General features: G+C 41.4%; 2 protein-coding genes across 23 annotated transcripts in view; one reads left to right on the top strand and one right to left on the bottom strand.

Moving 5' to 3' along the window:
- The window catches only part of ACBD5 (acyl-CoA binding domain containing 5), a 56,923-nt gene extending 46,482 nt beyond the window's left edge, over positions 1 to 10,441 (top strand). For 12 of the 19 annotated variants that reach the window (XM_089311899.1, XM_051820976.3, XM_070056104.2 and 9 more), the window contains 4 exons: positions 2,865 to 2,909; positions 3,231 to 3,340; positions 4,338 to 4,472; positions 8,498 to 10,441. In XM_089311899.1, coding sequence (XP_089168025.1) covers positions 2,865 to 2,909; positions 3,231 to 3,340; positions 4,338 to 4,437 — 255 coding nt within the window. In that variant the 3' untranslated portion in view covers positions 4,438 to 4,472; positions 8,498 to 10,441. The remainder of the gene's footprint in view (positions 1 to 2,864; positions 2,910 to 3,230; positions 3,341 to 4,337; positions 4,473 to 8,497) is intronic. The other 7 variants (XM_070056111.2, XM_070056109.2, XM_070056106.2 and 4 more) reach the window with 1 other exon arrangement.
- Positions 10,442 to 15,589: 5,148 nt separating this feature from the next.
- The window catches only part of MASTL (microtubule associated serine/threonine kinase like), a 32,943-nt gene continuing 29,146 nt past the window's right edge, over positions 15,590 to 19,386 (bottom strand). For 2 of the 4 annotated variants that reach the window (XM_051820966.3, XM_070056099.2), the window contains 2 exons: positions 18,269 to 18,355; positions 15,590 to 16,669 (listed from right to left, as the gene is read on the bottom strand). In XM_051820966.3, coding sequence (XP_051676926.3) covers positions 16,512 to 16,669; positions 18,269 to 18,355 — 245 coding nt within the window. In that variant the 3' untranslated portion in view covers positions 15,590 to 16,511. The remainder of the gene's footprint in view (positions 16,670 to 18,268; positions 18,356 to 19,386) is intronic. The other 2 variants (XM_008268000.5, XM_002717280.6) reach the window with 1 other exon arrangement.

Genomic DNA, 19,386 nt, shown 5'->3' with positions numbered 1-19,386 from the left:
GCTTCAGTCTGGCTGAGCTCGGAACATTACAGCCATTTGGTGAATGAACCAATAGATGGAAGATCTCTTTCTTTCTGTCTCTCCCTCTCTGAAACTCTGCTTTTCAAAGAGATAAAAATAAATCTTAAAAAAAAAAAAAAAAAAAAAAGGAAAACAGAAAAGTCTGACCCAGAAGCTAAGGACTGCTAGAAAATTTTCATAGTGTAAAATTAGTGGTACTATGTTGGAGGTAGCACTTGGGCACTTTGTATTAGAAACATAACTGGATGGGGGCTGGTGTTGTGGCTTAGTGGGTGAAGCTACTGCCAGTGATGCCAGCATCCCATGTGGACACCAGTTCATGTCTCTGCTGCTCCAGTTCTGATCCAGCTCCTGTGAATGGCCTGGGAAGGCAGCAGTAGATGGCTTCTAGTGGAGCAGCTGGGCCCCTGCACTCACATGGAAAACCCAGAGGTAGCTCTGGGCTACTGGCTTCAGCCTGACATAGCCCAGTCCATTGCAGCCATTTGGGGAGTGAATCAGTGGATAAAAGATTCTCTCTCCCCACCCCCCTTCCTTTCTCTACCTTTGAAGTAAATTCAAACAAACAAACCCAGAAAGATAACTGCTGCTAAATGGGTTTTCAGGGACTTAACCTTTACCAATCCCAACATCATTAAAATTTGTCATTAGGCAGTCATTGTTTTACAGTTAGCATTGTCTTCTGTGTTGAATTCTTTTAAAAAGTACTGATTGGGTAATACATTAAGTTACATTGCTTTTACACTTGAAATTTTTAAAAAAAGATTTATTTATTGGGGCTGGTGCTATGGTACAGTGGGTTAAAGCCCTGGCCTGCAGTGCTGGCATCCCGTATGGGCACTGGTTCAAGTCTCTGCTGCTCCACTTGCGTTCCAGCTCCCTGCTTATGTGCCTGGGAAAGCAGCAAAGGATGGCTCTAGTTCTTGGGCCCCCGTTCCCACGTGGGAGACCTGGAAGAAGCTCCTGGCTCTGGCTTCAGATCAGTGCAGCTCTGTCTTTTGCGGCCATCTGGGGAGTGAACCAGCGGATGGAAGACCTGTCTCTCTCTCTCTCTGCTTCTCTCTCTGCCTTTCAAATAAATAAATAAATAAATGAGTAAATCTTAAAAAGACTTTATTTGAAACGCAGAGTTACAGAGAGCGAGAGAGGGAAGGAGGGATGGGTCTTCCATCTGCTGATTTACTCCCTAAATGGCCGCAACAGCTGGAGCTGGGCCGACCCGAAGCCAGGAGCTTCTTCCAGGTCTTCCACGTGGGTGCAGGAGCCCAAGGATTTGGGCCATCCTCTATTGCTTTCCCAGGCCATAGCAGAGAGCTTGATGGGAAGGGGAGCAGCTGGGACTGGAACCGGCACCCATATGGAATGCCAGTACAGCAGGAGACAGTTTACCCACATGCCACAGTGTTGGCCCCTACAGTTGAAATTTTAAAGCCAGAGAAGAGTTAAGAGTTCCCTGCTGTTTTCACAGCTCTACCCAGCCCACTGGCCTCTAACTGTTCCTTGAACTTGCGGGCAGTTTCCCTCCCAGCCTGGGTCTTTAAACGTACTGCTCCTTCTGTACAGAAAGAAATCTGGTTGTCTAGTTAGCCATAATTCTGAGCCTTTCCCGTCCACTCTGTTTCCAGTTGCTTGCAAGCCTTAGAAAGATGATGACATGTCTCATCTTTCTTTTTGTTTTTACTTTTTTGTATAGCACACATCACCATCTGACACACTGAATATTTTACTGCATTATTTGTTATTATGTCTACCCTTCCACTAGAGTGTAAGCTCCATTAGGGCAGAGATTTTTGTCATTGTGCTCTCTCCTGTATCTCTGGCCCAGAAAAGTGACTGGTAAATAGAGATATTTATTGAAAAAAATAGAGATATTTATTGAATGAGTGAATGATCTCAGTAATCTTCATACAATTTTTCTCAACTTATAGAGTAATAAGCTTCTAGTAACTAGCATAACAATCTTGTCGTTGGATGAGTTTCATAATTGGTCTGAAAATGTTTCTGGGTAGTTTTTGACTACCTCTCATTTTAAAACTTAACACTTATCGATCATATGTATTTTTTTAAGATTTATTTATTTAAAAGGTAGAGTGACAGAAACATGGAGAGAGAGAGATTTGCCATCCTGTGGTCCACTCCCCAAATGCCTACAACATTCCAGGCTGGACCAGACCAAAGCCAGGAGTCATGAATTTCATCCAGGTCACCCTCATGGGTGGCAGGGACCCAAGTGCTTGGACCATCTTCCACTGCATTAGTAAGAAGATGAGTTGGAAGCACACAGTAGCCTGGACTTGAACCAGGCACTTCAATGTGGAATGTGGGCATCTCAAGCAGTGGTTTAACCTGCTGATCCACAACACCTGCCCCAAAAGATCATTTCTTATGTCTGTTCTAAACCTCTTCTGATATAGCTTGTGAAGAACTTCCAAAATGGATCTTTGGATATTGTTTACAAAGTCTTTTTGTTTTAATTAATAAAGCTGTTCTCAGATGCGTTTGTAAATTGGTAGTTTGTATGGAAACTAAGGAATCCATTAAGAAAAGCTGGTGAGGTAACCTAATATAAAAGACATAAGAGTTTAAATTGATTTGAGTTTTTAGTTTGATAATTTTGTATAACTGGGTCTAGAAAATATAAGATTTCAAAGGTATTTGTTGAGTTTACAATTTTAGGGGCCTTGTCCTATAGTCGTGATGGGTTTTGGCTAATAGCATAATTAGTGGAATAACAGAGAATAAGCAAATATTTCAGCTTTTTTTTTTAAAAAAATAAAAGAGGAAATAGAAAAATGTCAGTTTTCATTTTATGAAAGCTAAATCACTTTCATTTGTATTTTTAGGCAAAATCATCAGAACTGCAGAGCAGCGTTCAGCCCTCCTCACAGGTAAGGAAGTTTTCTTAAACCTAAGTGTAAGGATTTCAGAGTGTGACAGTATATTCGCAGTAAATGAGATCTTAAAGCGTTCTGAATGAAATCTGTCCCGGAGAGTGTTGACCAAAAAATGACAAAAGATTGGCTCTGTGATTGTGTAAGTCTAAAAGTCTGCGTGTACATGCAGCTCTCAGATGCAGGGCCTCTCTCTCCCATTAGCAAGGGGGAGATTTATTAGTAGTTTTGTATTTTCAAAATTGTGACCTATGTATGTTTTCCAGCTTATGTATGTAATCTTTTATAGAAAGGTAACAAGCTTTTTTATTTTCTCAGAGACCATCTTGGTGGCCCTTCGAGATCTCTCCTGGTGCATTAACTTTTGCTATCATATGGCCTTTTATTGCCCAGTGGCTGGTGCATTTATATTATCAGAGAAGGAGAAGGTAATACTGTAGTTTTATAATTTGAAATGGTATATAACCTCTTAGAATCTGCAATAGACTGAGCTTTCAGTGGCCATTAGGAGGAGAGGCATACTTCATGGCCACTGTCATACTGAATATTCTATACTGATCCTCTGACTGAAACTATTAGAAAACATTATCTTGTCAGTATCTAGGTACTTGTTAGACTTCAAATGTTTTTATTTGAGAGCATCTGATAGAATTGTGTTTTGATTTAGACATTAACAAGAAAATTACTGTGTACTTCCTCAGTTTTATGGCTTACAAGGAAATAATGCTCTTAACATCTGATACTTATTTTGGGCCCTTTGCTAATATAGAGGACAGCAGACAGGTAAACAGAATGCCTGCTTGCTTTCTGTGTCTATGGACATTTCAAAAAATGTCAAGCCTGGTGGTTAAGGATCTCTAGAACTAGAGGTTACTTTAATTGGAGAGCCAGAATTCCAGGACAGAAGTCCATTGACAGGAGATACCTCAGACAAGTTGCAGAATAAGAGACTAAAATCTCCAAACGTGCCCTGAGCCTGTCTGTGTTAGGAATAACCCTGAGGCCAAACTCCTTGGGTTCAAGGAAATCCTTAAATCCAATAAGCATCCTTTTTTGGATATATTGTAAAGTGAATTATCTCCCATGGATGGATGGGCAGATACCTCACTGATAGCCTCATTATGTCTTCATTGTTTTGTCATCATTTCTCATTAAATAACAACAAGGAAAGGAAAGAAATAGGGCATTTGATAATGATGTCAGAATTTTCAAAAAGTTACAAGTTTAAATTTTGGAGGGGCATGTTTGTTCTTTACTAAAGAACATGTTTCTAATTATTATATTTGGTAATAAAATTTACCCTTCTTTTGCATAAAAGTGATAAGCAGAGCTCCACTTCAGTTGTAATACTTTACAGTAGGTAGTCTGAAATACCTATGATAGTAGATGAATAATTTTTTAAGGATTTATTTATTTATTTGAAAGGCAGAGTTACAGAGAGGCAGAGGCAGAGAAACAGAGAGAGGTCTTTGATCTGCTGGTTCAGTCCCCAGTGGCCGCGATGGCTGGAGCTGGGCTAATCTGAAGCCAGGAGCCAGGAGCTTCTTCCAGGTCTCCCAGGTGGGTGCAGGGGCCCATGTACCTGGACCATCCTCTGCTGCTTTCCTAAGCCATAGCCAAGAGCTGGATCCGAAGCAGAGCAGCCAAGACTTGAACTGGCGCCTGTATGGGATGCCAGCACTGCAGGTGGCAGCTTTACCTGCTATACACCACAGGTGTTCCATACTGGTATGGTATAAGGTTTTTTCCTAAGTATTCCTTTTTAGTTGTTAGCAGATGTCTCTGAGTAGAGAAACTGCTAATTTCATTTTCTACCTTGTTGTTGAATCCTTACCAGTTCTTTCACTGTATGTTAAGTGCTTAATCCTTACAAATTATTTGGTACCAGGCAGCTGCATTTTGATGATGCCTAAAGTTTTTATATTTTATTCCTTATTTATATGACAGATTAACTGGAGCTAAAGATACAGCCTTATTTGATATGGTGACCCAGATTGAGTACCTGGTTCATGGCTTTGGCCTGGCCCAATCCTGGCTGTTGCAGGCATTTGTGGAGTGAAGAAGATAAGAGTTTTATCTTTCCTCTCTCTCTCTCTCTCTCTCTCTCTCTCTCTCTCTCTCTCATACACACACACACACACACACACGTTAAATAAGGAAAGGAGGGCTGTTAAATACAAAGGACTTGGGCAAAGCCGGCATCCCATATGGGCACCGAGTTCTAGTTCTGGTTGCTTCTTGTCCAGCCCAGCTCTCTGCTGTGGCCCGGGAGTGCAGTGGAGGATGGTCCAAGTGCTTGGGCCCCTGCACCCGCATGGGAGACCAGGAGGAGGCACCTGGCTCCTGGCTTCGGATCGGCGCAGCGCCTGCCGTAGCGGCCATTTGGGGAGTGAACCAACGGAAAGAAGACCTTTCTCTCTGTCTCTCTCTTACTGTCTATAACTCTGTGAAATAAAAAAAAAAGAAAATATAAATGACTGTTCTTTTTTATACAAAGGACTGCTCTTTTGAAAGTGTTTACCTTGGAGGTAACCACTTTTCTTTATCAGACTATCTAGACTCCTAAATTTGCTGTGATGTAGTTTCCGTGGGGACACTGAGCTTTCAGATTTCCACAGATAATCAATAGAAACTGACTGAGACTGGAGGGGCTCTCGGGAGGAATGGTCTCTGTTCACCCCGGGGCGCAGATGGTGCTGACAGAAGTCAGACCAGGGGTCTGAGGACACGAACCAGTCTTAGTGGTGTCTCCGAGCAGAGTTCAGCTGCGTAAGGGAGCAGACAGAACTTATTCCTGTCCTTTTCTGTGACTTATCATACAGCACCCTCCCTTCTGTTTGCCAATTAATTGGAAAAAAAAAAAAGGGAAAAAAAGTGGAGAAAGATCTCTTTAAGAACCTGGAAAAAAAATCCTGAAGTTCTGAAGACAGTGATTTACTTTTATTCTCTTAGAATCAGAGGCCAAGTTGTCTGCCCTTTAAAATGTGCAGGGACCTTATACAGCGATCTGCTTCACAGGAAATTTGATATGTGCTGCAGACTGTTCAGGTACCCCACAGCTAGCATTTCTGATAAAAGCTCACTCCTGGCAGGTTGTCTGTAGAACCACCCACGTCTGTCTTGTCTTTGTTAACCATTTTAATTCCCTTCCTCCAGGGGCCAGATCTCCTTCTTGCTGCCAGATCTCCTTCTGTGCAGTTGATCTGATTATCTAAAATGTCACTCCTGCCAAGGAGGTGTACACAAGAGGATTTCTGCAGGGGATAAGGAAGGATCTGATTATGTAACGTCACTCCTGCCAGGGGGGTTGCCTCAGAGCATTGCTACCGCGAGCGCTGACTAATGAGTGGCAGGCATTTTGGCGTCCCGAGTGCTGGGGAGGCCTTGGAGCCTTTACTGCAGCGGAACCTTTCGCAGAATCGGTCCTGTGTGATTGCATTATCTTGAGCTAACGAGCCTGCCCCTTCCTGGAAGCTCATTCATTCTGCTGTCATGAAAACCTTATTATGGATCTAAGCTTTCAGTTTATGAGACTCCCTCTCCCCTGGCACCCAAACTGAGGTCTTCTGGAGTCTGAGAACTGCTTCATTTATCTTTGAATCCCTGGTGCTTGGCACAGTGCCTGGAATGTCGTAGATACATAGTATGGGTTGATTAAATAGTCCATTTTGTAACCTGGGAACCCCTTAGATGTCTACTAAGCTTTTTGTTTCACAAAGCTAAAACATTTGATAAAATTTGAAAAATGAGTAATTCCTTTTAGTCTTTTTTATATAAAATATTTTTTTATTTTTTAAATATTTTATTTATTTTGAGAGGTAGAGTTACAGACCCATATGGGTCCAGGGACCCAAGCACTTGGATCATCTGCTGCTGCTTTCCCAGGCCGTTAGCAGGGAATGGGATTGGAAGTATAGCAGCCAGGACTTGAACCGGTACCCATATGGGATGCTGGCACCACAGGCAGAAGCTTTAGCCCACTACACCACAGCGCCAGCCCCTAAAATAAATCTTGAAAAACAAAATAAAACAAAAACCTCCTGCCACAGTAGCAGGGGGAGGGAGGGCCCCAAGAAAGGACTAGCCATAAGTATTTTTAAAAAAGATTTATTCATTTATTTATTTGAAAGGTAGACACACAGAGAACTCCCAAACACTGGTTCACTCCCCAAATGGCTGCAACAGTTAGGGTTGGGCCAGTCCAAACCCAAGAAACTGGAAGGCCGGCGCCGCGGCTCACTAGGCTAATCCTCCGCCTAGCGGCGCCGGCACACCGGGTTCTAGTCCCGGTCGGGGCGCCGGATTCTGTCCCGGTTGCCCCTCTTCCGCGGCGGCCATTGGAGGGTGAACCAACGGCAAAGGAAGACCTTTCTCTCTGCCTCTCTCTCTCACTGTCCACTCTGCCTGTCCAAAAAAAAAAAAAAAAAAAAAAAAAGAAACTGGAGTTCAATCCTGCTCACCCATGTGGGTGGCAAGGACCCAAGTTTTAGCCATCACCTGCTGCTCCCAGGAGACACAGTAGAGGGAAGTAAGAATAGGAACAGAGCAGGGCCTGAGGCCAGGTGCTCTGATATGGCATATGCGCATCCCATACTACATCTTACTAAACTGTTATGCCAGATGCTGGCCTCCCAAAATCTTAATCATAGAAAATAATCTAGAAGGTAAGAGAGGAGAAATGATTATTTAAATTATTAAATTGCTTGGTAATTTCAATCCCTGCAGTTGATCTTTTCTATTGGGCTATCTAACATAAAATAATTTCTTTTTTTTAATGTTTCTTTTTCTTTAAGGTTTATTTATTTGAAAGTCAGAGTTATACAGAGAGAGAGGAGAGGCAGAGAGAGAGAGAGGTCCTCTGCTGCTGGTTCATTCCCCAAATGGCCGCAATGGCCAGAGCTGCGCCTATCTGAAGCCAGGAGCCAGGAGCTTCTTCCAGATCTCCCACGTGGGTGCAGGGCCCAAGGACTTGGGCCATCCTCCACTGCTTTCCTAGGCCACAGCAGAGAGCTGGATTGGAAGGGGAGCAGCCGGGACTTGAACTGGCGCCCTAATGGGATGCTGGCGCTTCAGGCCAGGGCTTCAACCAGCTGCGCCACAGCGCTAACCCCAACATAAAATAATTTCATGAGGACCATTTGTCATTGTGTGGCTTTCTCCTGAATTTTTTTTTTTTTTTTTTTTTTTTTTTGACAGGCAGAGTGGATAGAGAGAGAGAGAGAGAAAGGTCTTCCTTTTTTTTTTTTTTTTTGCCTTTGGCACATTGCGCTGATCCGAAGGCAGGAGCCAGGTGCTTCTCCTGGTCTCCCATGGGGTGCAGGGCCCAAGTACTTGGGCCATCCTCCACTGTACTCCCGGGCCATAGCAGAGAGCTGGCCTGGAAGAGGGGCAACCGGGACAGAATCTGGCGCCCCGACCGGGACTAGAACCTGGTGTGCCGGCGCCGCAAGGTGGAGGATTAGCCTAGTGAGCTGCGGCGCCGGCTGTTCCTCTTGAATTTGAATGTGAGAATTCCTTGGATGTGTTTCATATTCAGGTTGCTCTCTTATAATGACAGAAAATTATTTTTTACTCTCTTTTTAAAGAAAACTGAATTGAAGAAAGTGGTGTCTTACCCAAGAAGACTGCTGGGCCTGGATCACCTGAGAATGAAATGGATTGTGGAGTTCACAAGAAAATCTAGTTGTAATGATTACATTTCTTTTTGTTGTCCAGTAGTTTGGTTTGTGTACATATATATATATTTTTTGCACTACACAAATGATAATGTTTTAAGGACTAACATTGCTGATACTTGAATAATCAATCTCTACTAGGTTGTAAGTAGCATATATAGATAGATTTGCCCTGCACTTGAACTTGAAGGACATTAAATTATTAATTATTGTTTGGTAACATGTTTACCTGATTATCTCCCATAGAGAAATATAAGCTGCTTTTCCAAGGTATAGTTGTGATGAGAACAGATTTATAAATGGATATTTTTAATTTTCTAAGTTAAATATATAAGAAGGAATGCAAACCAGGCGTGAATTTCAAGTGAGATTAAATCACTTTGTATCTTAGTCACTTAATTGCCCTGCCATGTAGTAAAGAATTGCTGGGAGAATCTTCACATTCATTTTGCGGGCTGTCCTTGATCTATCTTGGGCATTCACAATTCCGAGTTTGGTGTTCTTTATTTGTTAATTATTACAAAGAGGAGTAGAGTCTCATGTATTAGACTTAACTTTTACAATGGATTCAAAGAGACACAACCTGCTGATGGAAATGATGAAGCCTGGGCTTCCTGGAGGCTTCACGGTGGGTTCTATGCCTGCAGATGATGAGTAAGATTTTTATTCATATGCATTTATTACTTTCTAATCATGTTTCTTTCACTGATATCTAGTGTCTGCTTCATAGGGTGCTTTAAAATACAAAATGAAAACTTATTTATACTGTTTTTACAAAGGTTAAAAAGGAGACACATGAAAATCACTTTTCTGCAACTGGCGAACTATATGGACTGGACTCTTAACCTCTTAGTGCCTCAGATTTTCCTTCGGGGTATAATATTTCACATGTACCTGCTTCACAGGGGTATTGGAAGGCTTTGCAAGCTAACAGGCTGCATGTTTCCAAGGGAATAAGGCATGCCCAACTAATGGAAATGTAGGTCTCTGCTCATCTCCCACATTTAGACCAAATACCTAATTTAGGTTCTTGAAGACTTTGTTTAGAAAGTCATTTCTTCCTGTTTACCTTTCAAAACTTCCTGCTCACTTAGATGTACCTTGTGCTTTAACGATTTCCTGGATTCAAAGGCTTTGTTGTAAATAATTGTTAAGCAATCTCGGTTTGTATGGTGTTGGGTTTGGCATCATGTAGTCAGAGTTCTGAGTGAGAGGGAAAAAATCCATCTCCAGCACACAGGCTGCCTCTGTGTGTGCTTGAAGAGAAGGTATGATACAGTTTGCTTTGCCCAAGTTCTTTTTCTTTCATGTGACTTGGTGGTTATTTTTAAATCTCAGCTTGATTAAAATATGTTTGTCTAAAGGGATCTACTGATATTTGCTTTTAAAAACCTGCCCTCTACTTATTCCAAAAAAAAAAAAAAAATGAAGCAAGCAATTGAATTATATGTAAAAGTAAAATTTAGAACTTTGGATCAGGGATTATTTTCAAAAGCTAGATACCAATTTGGTATTAGAAAGTGGTAGCTTTTCTTTTAGTATTTAAGTAAACAAAATGCAATTAAGAATGTAAGCAGTTGTGATTCATTACAAGCAGGCAGGGGTAACTAACTCCTAGGGTTAACCATTTGTATCTTGTTCCAAAGTCTTATTTTATAGTTTGAAAAACACTTTGCACACAGTTCTTGTATATAAAAGTAAAGATGTAATTATCGGGTATAGTGTTTCTGCTTTGTTTAATGACAACCTCATTTTACATTTAAATTGGACAGCTATGGTATTTTTTTAATGACCAACTTCTTTTCTGTTTATTGTAAAAATAAGTTAAAAATAAAAGGTTAATGAGAAATAAAATGGTATTTATTGTTACTTTTAGTTCATTGATTATGTACTAAAGATTAAATGAGAATAAATAGTGGGAATTTATCTAAAATAACCATGACCTTTTCAAAAGAAGCCATGTTATTAACATATAATTTGACAAAATTCAGAAATGGATGAATTTATATTAATTAGTTATCTGGTTTAGACTATTAGTGATCCAATCAAAATCTCCATTTCAAGTATTTTTTTTATTTATTTGAGAGGCAGAGAGATACATACAGTAAACGTTCATCCACTGGTTCACTCTTCAAATGCCTACAACTGCAAGAGCTAGGCTAGGACTAGAACCAGGTCTCTCACAGTGGGTGTCAGGAGTGCAGTTATTTGAGCCATCCCACTACCTCTCCGGGCTGCATTTGTAGGAAGCTGTAATCGTGTGCGGGGGTCGGGGGGGGGGCAGTCAGGCAGGAACTGAGGTCAGGTAACTGATGTAGGATGTGGGCATCTCAACCACTAGGCTGAATGCCCACTCCAGGTTTCAATTTTTATACCAAATAAATAGCTCCCCACAGCCACTGAATCTTTATTCAGCCATCTTAAATATATATCGTTGGTCTTAGGAAATGGGTTTTGTTTTTAATATACATCTGTAACTTGTAACTCCTACATAGTGATAAATGTGATGCTACTTATTTGGATCATTTAAGATATGAGTGGGGCGTGCTGCATTCCAGTTTGAGTAAGATTTGCCTCCCTAAACTCATGCAGATGTTTAAACCCTAAAGTCTGGGGTTGGAACTTGGCCTGATGGTTAAGCAGTCAGTTGGGGCACCCACATCTCATATTGGAGGGCCTGGTTTTGTGTGCCAGCTCTGCTCGTTTGTAGCTTCCTGCTAATACAAACCCCAAGAGGCTGCAGATAATGGCTTGAGTGGGTTGCTGCCACCCATGTGAGACCTGATTGGAGTTCCCATCTTTTGGGCTGGCCCAGTCCCAGCTGTTGAGGGCAACTGCGGAGTGAACCAATGGATAGGAGCTCTCGTCTTTTTTTCTCTGATTCTCTGCCTCTCAAATTTTAAAGTACCAGAGTGATGAAATTCTTGGGACTACCAGTCTCTTGCCTAGAGTTTATTTTTTGCTGTCAACATTCTGGGAGCTGACAGGATTGTGGGTGGAAAACTGGATGTCTTAGCATTTGGAGTGCATATAATAAGGCCCTTAAAAGGTATTTAAGGCCCATTTTCAGTATTACTGAGGTGACAACTTTATTTGGATACTTTGAAGAGTGTGGTAAGGGTCTCTATTTATGAAGGGATGGGTAGGGTGCAAGGGAACCATAAGGAATAGTTTTGTACTATAAATATTACTTTTTGGGGACTCCTGTAATAAAGTACCATAGACTAGGCAGCTTAACAGAAATTCATTTTCTCATAGTTGTGGAGTCTAGATCCAAAGTCAGGAGCCATGAGCTTTTTGCAGGTCTCCCGTGCAGATGCAGGGGCTCAAGGGCTTGGGCCATCTTGTACTGCTTTCCCAGGCCATAGCAGAGAGCTGGATCAGAAGTGGAGTAGCCAAGACTCGAATGCTGCTGTCTGGGGCTTTCACCCACTGTGCCACAGTGCCGGGCCCAAGTCTAGACTTGAAATCAAATTATCAACATGGCTGATAACTTCTGAGGCCTCTCTCCTGGCTTGTAGATATGATGGTCTTTTCCCTGTGTCCTCAGATGGGCTTCCCTGTGTGTGTGTGGGCACCTGTAGACTATAATCTAATACAGGTGTCAATCATGTTGGACTAGGGCCCACCCCAGTGATCCCATTTTAATTCAGTCACCACTTCTAACACCCTAATCTCCAAATTCAGCTACATTTTGAGGTACTGGGGGTTAGAACTTCTACATGTGTTTTGGTGGGGGGCACATTTCAGCCCATAACAAATACCTGGGGAGGTAGTAACAGAAACTCTGTTGCCACCTACTCAGGTCTTATTTTGAGAGGAATGAGCAGTAGTAGGTACAGAGACAGATGGGGCCTGAAGAGGGCCACCTAGGAGCTGACATCTTCTATCAGCCGATCAGGACCCACAGGGAAGAAAATGTGGGAATCAACATTCCTACCTCACTTCTATCTTACTGGATTTATCACTGATATCCCAATACTCTCCCTCCCCCCACCGGCCAATCTGAAATTGAGAAGACGAGAAGTGTGTTGACATCCACTCAGATCAGATTCCCAAGGCTTGAGAAGGGTGAAGCGGATCTGGAATGGGCAGACGATCTTCTGCCTGCACCTGTCCCTGGCATCCCTCATGTTGACGCTATATGGGGTGGGGGCTACATTTGGCAAGGATCAGGCAGGGGTATTCAGAGGAAAAGTGGATCTAGTAGTCTGCTTCTTAAATGCAATCAAACTAATTATTTTAACTTCTCCCTTCTATCCTTAGAGATGTCTCTAGTGCCAACTCTCAAGCCTTTTAAGAGGATTTTCATAGTGTAAGTTCTGTCAATAATTGACTTTTCTTCATGACTCACCAGTGATTTAGTTTTCTGAAGTCTTTCGTCTTTTCTTTTCCTATTCTCTTTAGACTTGTGATTGCTCTAGTTACTATGGTTGGATAACCAGTTACACCAAAGCTTTGTGGCAGAAAGTAGCCCAGTTGCTCAGGTCAGAAATTAGGTGTCACACCTGGCTCCTCCAGTTCTCATTTGCTTCATCCCATTCATTAGCAAGTCCTGTTCAGTCTACTCTGTATCTTAAATTCAGTGGGCTGCTGCAATAGCTTTTATTGTACTCATGGACTGAGGGCCTCACAAGTCACCTGAACTCATGCTCACTCATCTGGTGGTTGCTTCTGTGATAACACAAGACAGCTGGAGGCTGGCATAGTTGGAGGCCTCTGGACATCTGTTCTCATGTGGCGTCTCCATGTGGTTTTTCCAGCACAGCGGCTTCAGGACTGCAACTCAGGCTCCCGAGATGCATGTCTCAAGAAGAAGTAGAAAGCTGTATTATGCTGAGTTATTTCTACCACTTTCTTCATTAGAAAGAAGTCACTCAGACTGGCCCATATTCAAGGGAGGAGAATTAGACTCCGTATTTTATGGAGATGCAAAAGAATTTGAAGATACACCATTTTTATGAACTCTCCAATTGGTTTTTTGAGTTCTTTATTTGGGTGTCTCACAGACATTTCAGTCTTGGTATGCCTACCCACCCTGTCCATCGTTCCGTTTCAGGGCATACACCACAACGATACAGTTGCTTAGGCCAGAAATTAGGTGTTAAACTTGGTTCTCCCATCCTCGCATGCTCCTCATTCCATTCATTAGCAAGTCCTGCTGAGTCTGTCCCTGGACTGTTTCTTGAATCCAGGAAGGTTGGTGCAATAGCTTTCATAACACACTCTCCTTCCTTCAATTACTGCCCATCCATTTCTCACATGGTTAAAAGAATAACCCATCCATGGTTGGGCTGTTATTAATGGAAAAATCTGGTATAAACAGAAAAAGTTTATACAGTTTTCTGGGTTCTGAGCAGGTTTGTAATTGGCTAAAAATAATTTTTTCCTGGCCAATGGAAAAATTATTGGACCTCAATGTCCTTCTAGATGTTTTGAGCATAATGATACGGTTTCTCCTAATTACCATCTTTCAAACCTGCAATTAATTCAAATATAAGGTACATTGGTAGCTTTTTGGAAAAAATATTTTCTGTATTTAACATTTAGTAGGGGTGGGGAGAGTTATTTCCCATGGACAAGAACTGTATATGGCTGCTATGGAGGAGGAAATACAATTTTTTATGAACTCTCATGATTTCTTAGTTGGGATGGCCCCCCATAACAATAGATTGACTAGTAGGCTAATGTACGGGGGCACATAGTGCAAGGAACCTCAGCAAAAACCACCCAAAGCAGAGGCTTAGAACTCTGGTGCATACAGAAACTTCCACACAGGACAATAAATCTGGAGAAAAATGACAGGACAAAGACAAATGATTTTAAGCTTTGAGAGGTAGGAAATGTTAGGCAGGGAACTAGCACAGGAGGAAAACCAATGAAGTAAGGTTCACAGATTCCTCTAGGGCTATCTTTGGGCTAGGACTCTCGAGCTGTCTCCAGAAAAGAATTTATGTCCTGCCTTTAGGATATAAATGCTGTATTCTAAAGAAAAGCAGGATAAGGAGACAGCTATGCTCCACTGGTTGTTAGCACAGAAACAACTTCTTAGGTAAAAGAGGTATATTCTGGGATGACACATTGATTTCCTTCATGGCCAAAGATCCATAGGTTTCTATTGGTAGCAGTCAATGGTCTTTAAAGGCCTGTATACACAAGTGCATACACACACACACACACACAACTGTCAAAAACCACTTCCATTTCCTCATTGTTCTTGTTCTTTCTCAAGGATTTTCCTTAGCAAGTGTCTGAACCTACATCTTAACAGGGGTAAATTTAGAAAGTGAATCTCTTGTTCCCAGTAAATACCATTAGAACATGCCTTACCTGGTGGCACACTTTCAAGTGACTGTAGTTACATGTGCTAGGTCTATAATAGCAAACTGCTTATAACTTTCCATGCAGGAACAGTTTTCTGCATTGGAAATAGGCTCACGGCACATTTCCCTGATTACTCAGTAATGTTTTATGGCCCTGATGAGATGGATAGCCTAGGCAGCAACCAAACTGGTTTATCCATTAATCTGGCTTCACTCATTCGAACTCTCCTGAGTAACCATTATTAATAACCAATTTACAGGTGCGCCATCAGGTGCTCAGAGGTAAACTCACCCACAGGGCTTTTTAATGCAGCAGAGCAGTGGTTTGAACATTTGTGTGGGACTCCAAAGCCCTTTTTCTTTCTACTGCTTGGAAATACAACAGAAAATTCTAGGCTTCCGTGAATTCAAGGGAAAGCTATAATTCATATTAAATGAAGTTTTAACATCTGTATTTTCAACACTATCAGAAGGAGTGACTATTATGAGCATTAAATCTAAGGAGTTATTACTGAAACAAGCTCAGTGAAACTTGACCCATGGGTTCAGTTACATAGCACAGGCTATAATGGTGTGTCTTTCACTGTAACGGTGTTATACTTGTATTATCCTTGTCAACTACATTATGGCAGTGCTCTGACCGGAACGGTAATGGAAAGTAAAAACACAAAAGCCAATGTGCAAAAGAAACAATAGTATTTAATAGATGACACCATTAGCAAAAAACTTTCCTAAAGTGCAATTAGATTTGTTCTTTTTAATTAAATTCTCCATGAATCTAGGGTATGACCTGTGTGTCTGTCTGTCTGTATCTTAACAGAATGATATTCACACTCACTCTACCTATTAAGCAAAATAAAATTTTTAAAGATATTCTGCCCCTGATAGTGTACATTTTAAACAAACAACTATAAGAAGTATCTAATTTTCTATGCATGTTGAGCAAGCTACAGTATGTCACACCTAACCCTTTTAGTGCTATTTTAAACACACATTGTAGAGGAAGCACTAAAAATCAGTCAAGGCAGCAAAAATGTAGTAAGGTAAACGAAGACATTAGCCTTGCTCATTCCTCATTCTCTAAAGGAGTTAGGCTGCAGCACAAAGGAATTTACAGCTGCATTTGAGGTCTCAAATATGGCCTTTAAATAATTGCCCTGGAGACCAAACATTTGCAGGCAACCATGTGCAATAAGTTGCTTTCAAATGAAATTATGATTTTTCCTCCATTATTTTAACATAAAGCTGAATGGAGGACTGAAAGCATCAGCTAAAGAGAAAGAAAATCGAATTTATGACTTTCTCTATACCATGGTAGTGTCATTCTAATTTTATTGGTGCTTTTCGTAAAGTGCAGTCAACAAAATAAATAAGATGAAGAAAGTTTTAAAGATTTATATACAGTTCTGAGATCGAGATAAATTACAGATTATATTCCTTAGTTTTTTAACTCTTGTGAAAGCTGTAACATACATTTAAAGGTCACTGACCCAGGTAACGTAATGACTTTTTTCCCACATGTCGATCAGCCTAGTATTAAGGAGTATATAACTATGCGAGCTGCTTCTATAACACAGGTTAGCCTTAGGAGAGTGAATGTGCTATAGACTAAATCCAGATACAGTCAGGTGCTGAGCATTATTCCTGGCTTCAAAATAAGATGTATCTGTTTCGCCATCTGGTTGGGGGATGAAAGGCATAGTTTGATGCTGAAGATTTTCCCAGTCCACATCGCTGAAGAGAGGATGAAGTCTCAGCTCTTGGGAAAAATTTAAAATAAAACAGAATATTATGACACCATTACCTAGGTAAGTACTGCTTTACAGAGAATGCCTCAAATATTCCAGGGTACCTCAAAAAGGTTGTGGAAAAATAGAATTAAAAGATAAGTTTCTTTAGGTGCAAAAAAATTAAAATCTGTGCATACAAGGGGTCATGGAAAATATGTATTATGAAAAAAACTATGCATGGAATTCAAAATCTTTTGCACCAAAGTAAGTCTGCCTTTTTAAAAGAAAATTTATTTAGTTATTTGAGAGGCAGAGAGCCAGAGTGCACTTCCATCCACTGGTTCACTTCCTAACTGCTCTCAATGGCTTGGGCTGGGATGAACCTGGGAGGCAGCAAACCAACCAAGGTCTCCCATCAGGATGGCAGGAATCCAATTACTTGTGCCATCACCACTCCCATCAGTCTGCATTAGCAGGAAGCTGGGGTCAAGAGCCAGAGCTGGGAAAGAAACCCAGGCACTCCAATGTGGAATTCAGGTGTCTTAACTACTAGGCTAAATGCCCACCCCTTTTAATGCCGTTTTCTACAAACTTTTTGAAGCACCCTTATATCTTGCCCTGCTTTATTATCCCAGTCTCACAGATGTTTGATTAATGTCTACCTGTCTACTAGGCCACATACTTCCACAAAGGTCCACCCTGTGTCCTTTTATACAACACTTGGCATGACTGGTGACTGGTTTGTATTTGTCCCAAGTGAATGGCTGATTTGTCCTAACTGAAACCTACCTTTCACACTGCTGCATCTTCTCACACGATGCATGACTTGAGAGAACTGAAAGGTTAGCCTTCTTCTTGCTCCCTGACAGTCTCCCATACCACTGGATCTTGCATAACTAATGCTATAGTTCTTTCCAATTCTTACTACCTGTGCAATCTTTAGCACTGTTTATTGCCCTGGATAACCTGAGCATGAAGCTTACCCTCCACTTCCTTACTTTCTCCCCTTTGCTCCTCCCTTCACCTTCCTCATAGAGATTTCAATATACACATGGATGACACTTCTAACACATTCTCTTCATGGTTCTTTGATGCCCTTGATTTTGTTGACTTGCAACTTTACAGCATAGTGACTAACTAGAAGTATGGCTATACACATAATCTATATCACAGCACTGCTCTACTTTCAAGATGTCAAGCTTTGCTTACTTGTTTAACTACCTTTTTGTTACCTGTAACCCTTCCTATTTCCTTGTACCTACTAAAATAGAAATATGCTTGTCTGACGACACTGTGACATTTGCTTGCTAGACACATACTACTTCTCAACTCTTCACTTTCTTAACTCCTTTATTTATTTTTTTTCTTTTTTGAGAGGCAAAGAGAGAGAACTCCTATCTGCTGTTCACTCCCCAGATGGTTGCAATGGCCAGGGCTGGGCTGGGCTGGGCTGAAGCTGGGAGCCAGGCACTCAATCCAGGTATCCCATGTGGGTGGCAGGCATTCAATCACTTGAGCCATCACCTCCTGCCTCTCTAGATATGCAGCTGGAGTCAGAGGTCAAAGCCAGGAACTGAACCCAAGATAATCGAATCTGCAACATGAGTATCTTCACAACTAATCTTTACCCTTTAGGCCAAATGCCCACTCCAATCCTTCAGTTCTTGAGGCAGTAATGAAGATGTTGGCAAAAAAGTACAAGGCAGGGAACAGTTCTGGGGGAGAAAAAATACCCAAATTTGAGGAAGATATTCAAGTTGATTATGCAGGAAAGGATTATGTACCTGGACTGGGGGTGATGGGTTGGGGAATCGTATATATTAGTTGGTTTTCCCTAACACTAAAAGAATGGTAATGAAGAGGGATAATATAGCAAAACTAATTCACATTTAGACGATTTGTCTCTTAATGTTCAAAATAAGTAACTGAGCAATGGATACTTCAAAATTTACTCTAGGACAGTGGTTGTCACGGATGTGATTTTGCCCCTAGAGGGCATCTGGCATTATTTGGAGACACATTTGATTGTCACAACTGTGGGGACATCTACTAGGTAGAGGCTAGGGATTCTGTTAAACATCCTACAATGTACAAGAAAGTCCCCACAGTAAGGAACTGTGTCAGTTGTGTCTAAGCTGAAAAACCTTTCTTTAGAAAACCACTACTATTAATGTAATTTGCTGAAAGTAAATGGGGCGTAAGAAAAGCACCACAGATTTTTGTTTCTTTCTTTAATGATCAATTTACACAGTGAAGCAGATTACAGGAGCATTCTTCAGTTAAAAACCAGTTGTTTTAACAAACTCAGAATCCTTTGTGGGTTCAGTTTAAATGGAAATGTTTAAAGTTGAGAGTCATAAAGCTTCCTATCACATCCAGATAACACAGATGAAGAATCACTGCTATGAGCTTTCTGCTTCTTTAAATGCACATAAAACACTTCCAGGGGGCTGGAGTTGTGGTGTAGCAAGTTAGTAAAGCCATCACCTATGATGCCCGTAACGCTTATAGGCCCTGGTTCATGTTCTGGCTGCTCTGCTTCTGATCCAGCGAATGGTCTGGGGAAGCAGCAGCAGAAGGCGCAAGTGCTTGGGCCCAGCCCTGCCGCACATGTGAGAGACTTGGATGAAGCTCTTGGCTTCAACCTGGCCTAGACCTGGCCTAGACCTGGCCATTGTGGCTATCTGGGGTGTGAACATGGATGGAAGATCCCTCTCTAACTGCCTTTTAAATAAATACATAAATC

The sequence above is a fragment of the Oryctolagus cuniculus genome, chromosome 13, assembly GCF_051225735.1.
Source record: "Oryctolagus cuniculus isolate XC-2025 breed Fujian yellow rabbit chromosome 13, ASM5122573v1, whole genome shotgun sequence".
In the NCBI taxonomy this organism is placed as follows: Eukaryota; Metazoa; Chordata; class Mammalia; order Lagomorpha; family Leporidae; genus Oryctolagus; species Oryctolagus cuniculus.
This window is presented reverse-complemented; position numbering and strand designations above follow the sequence as displayed.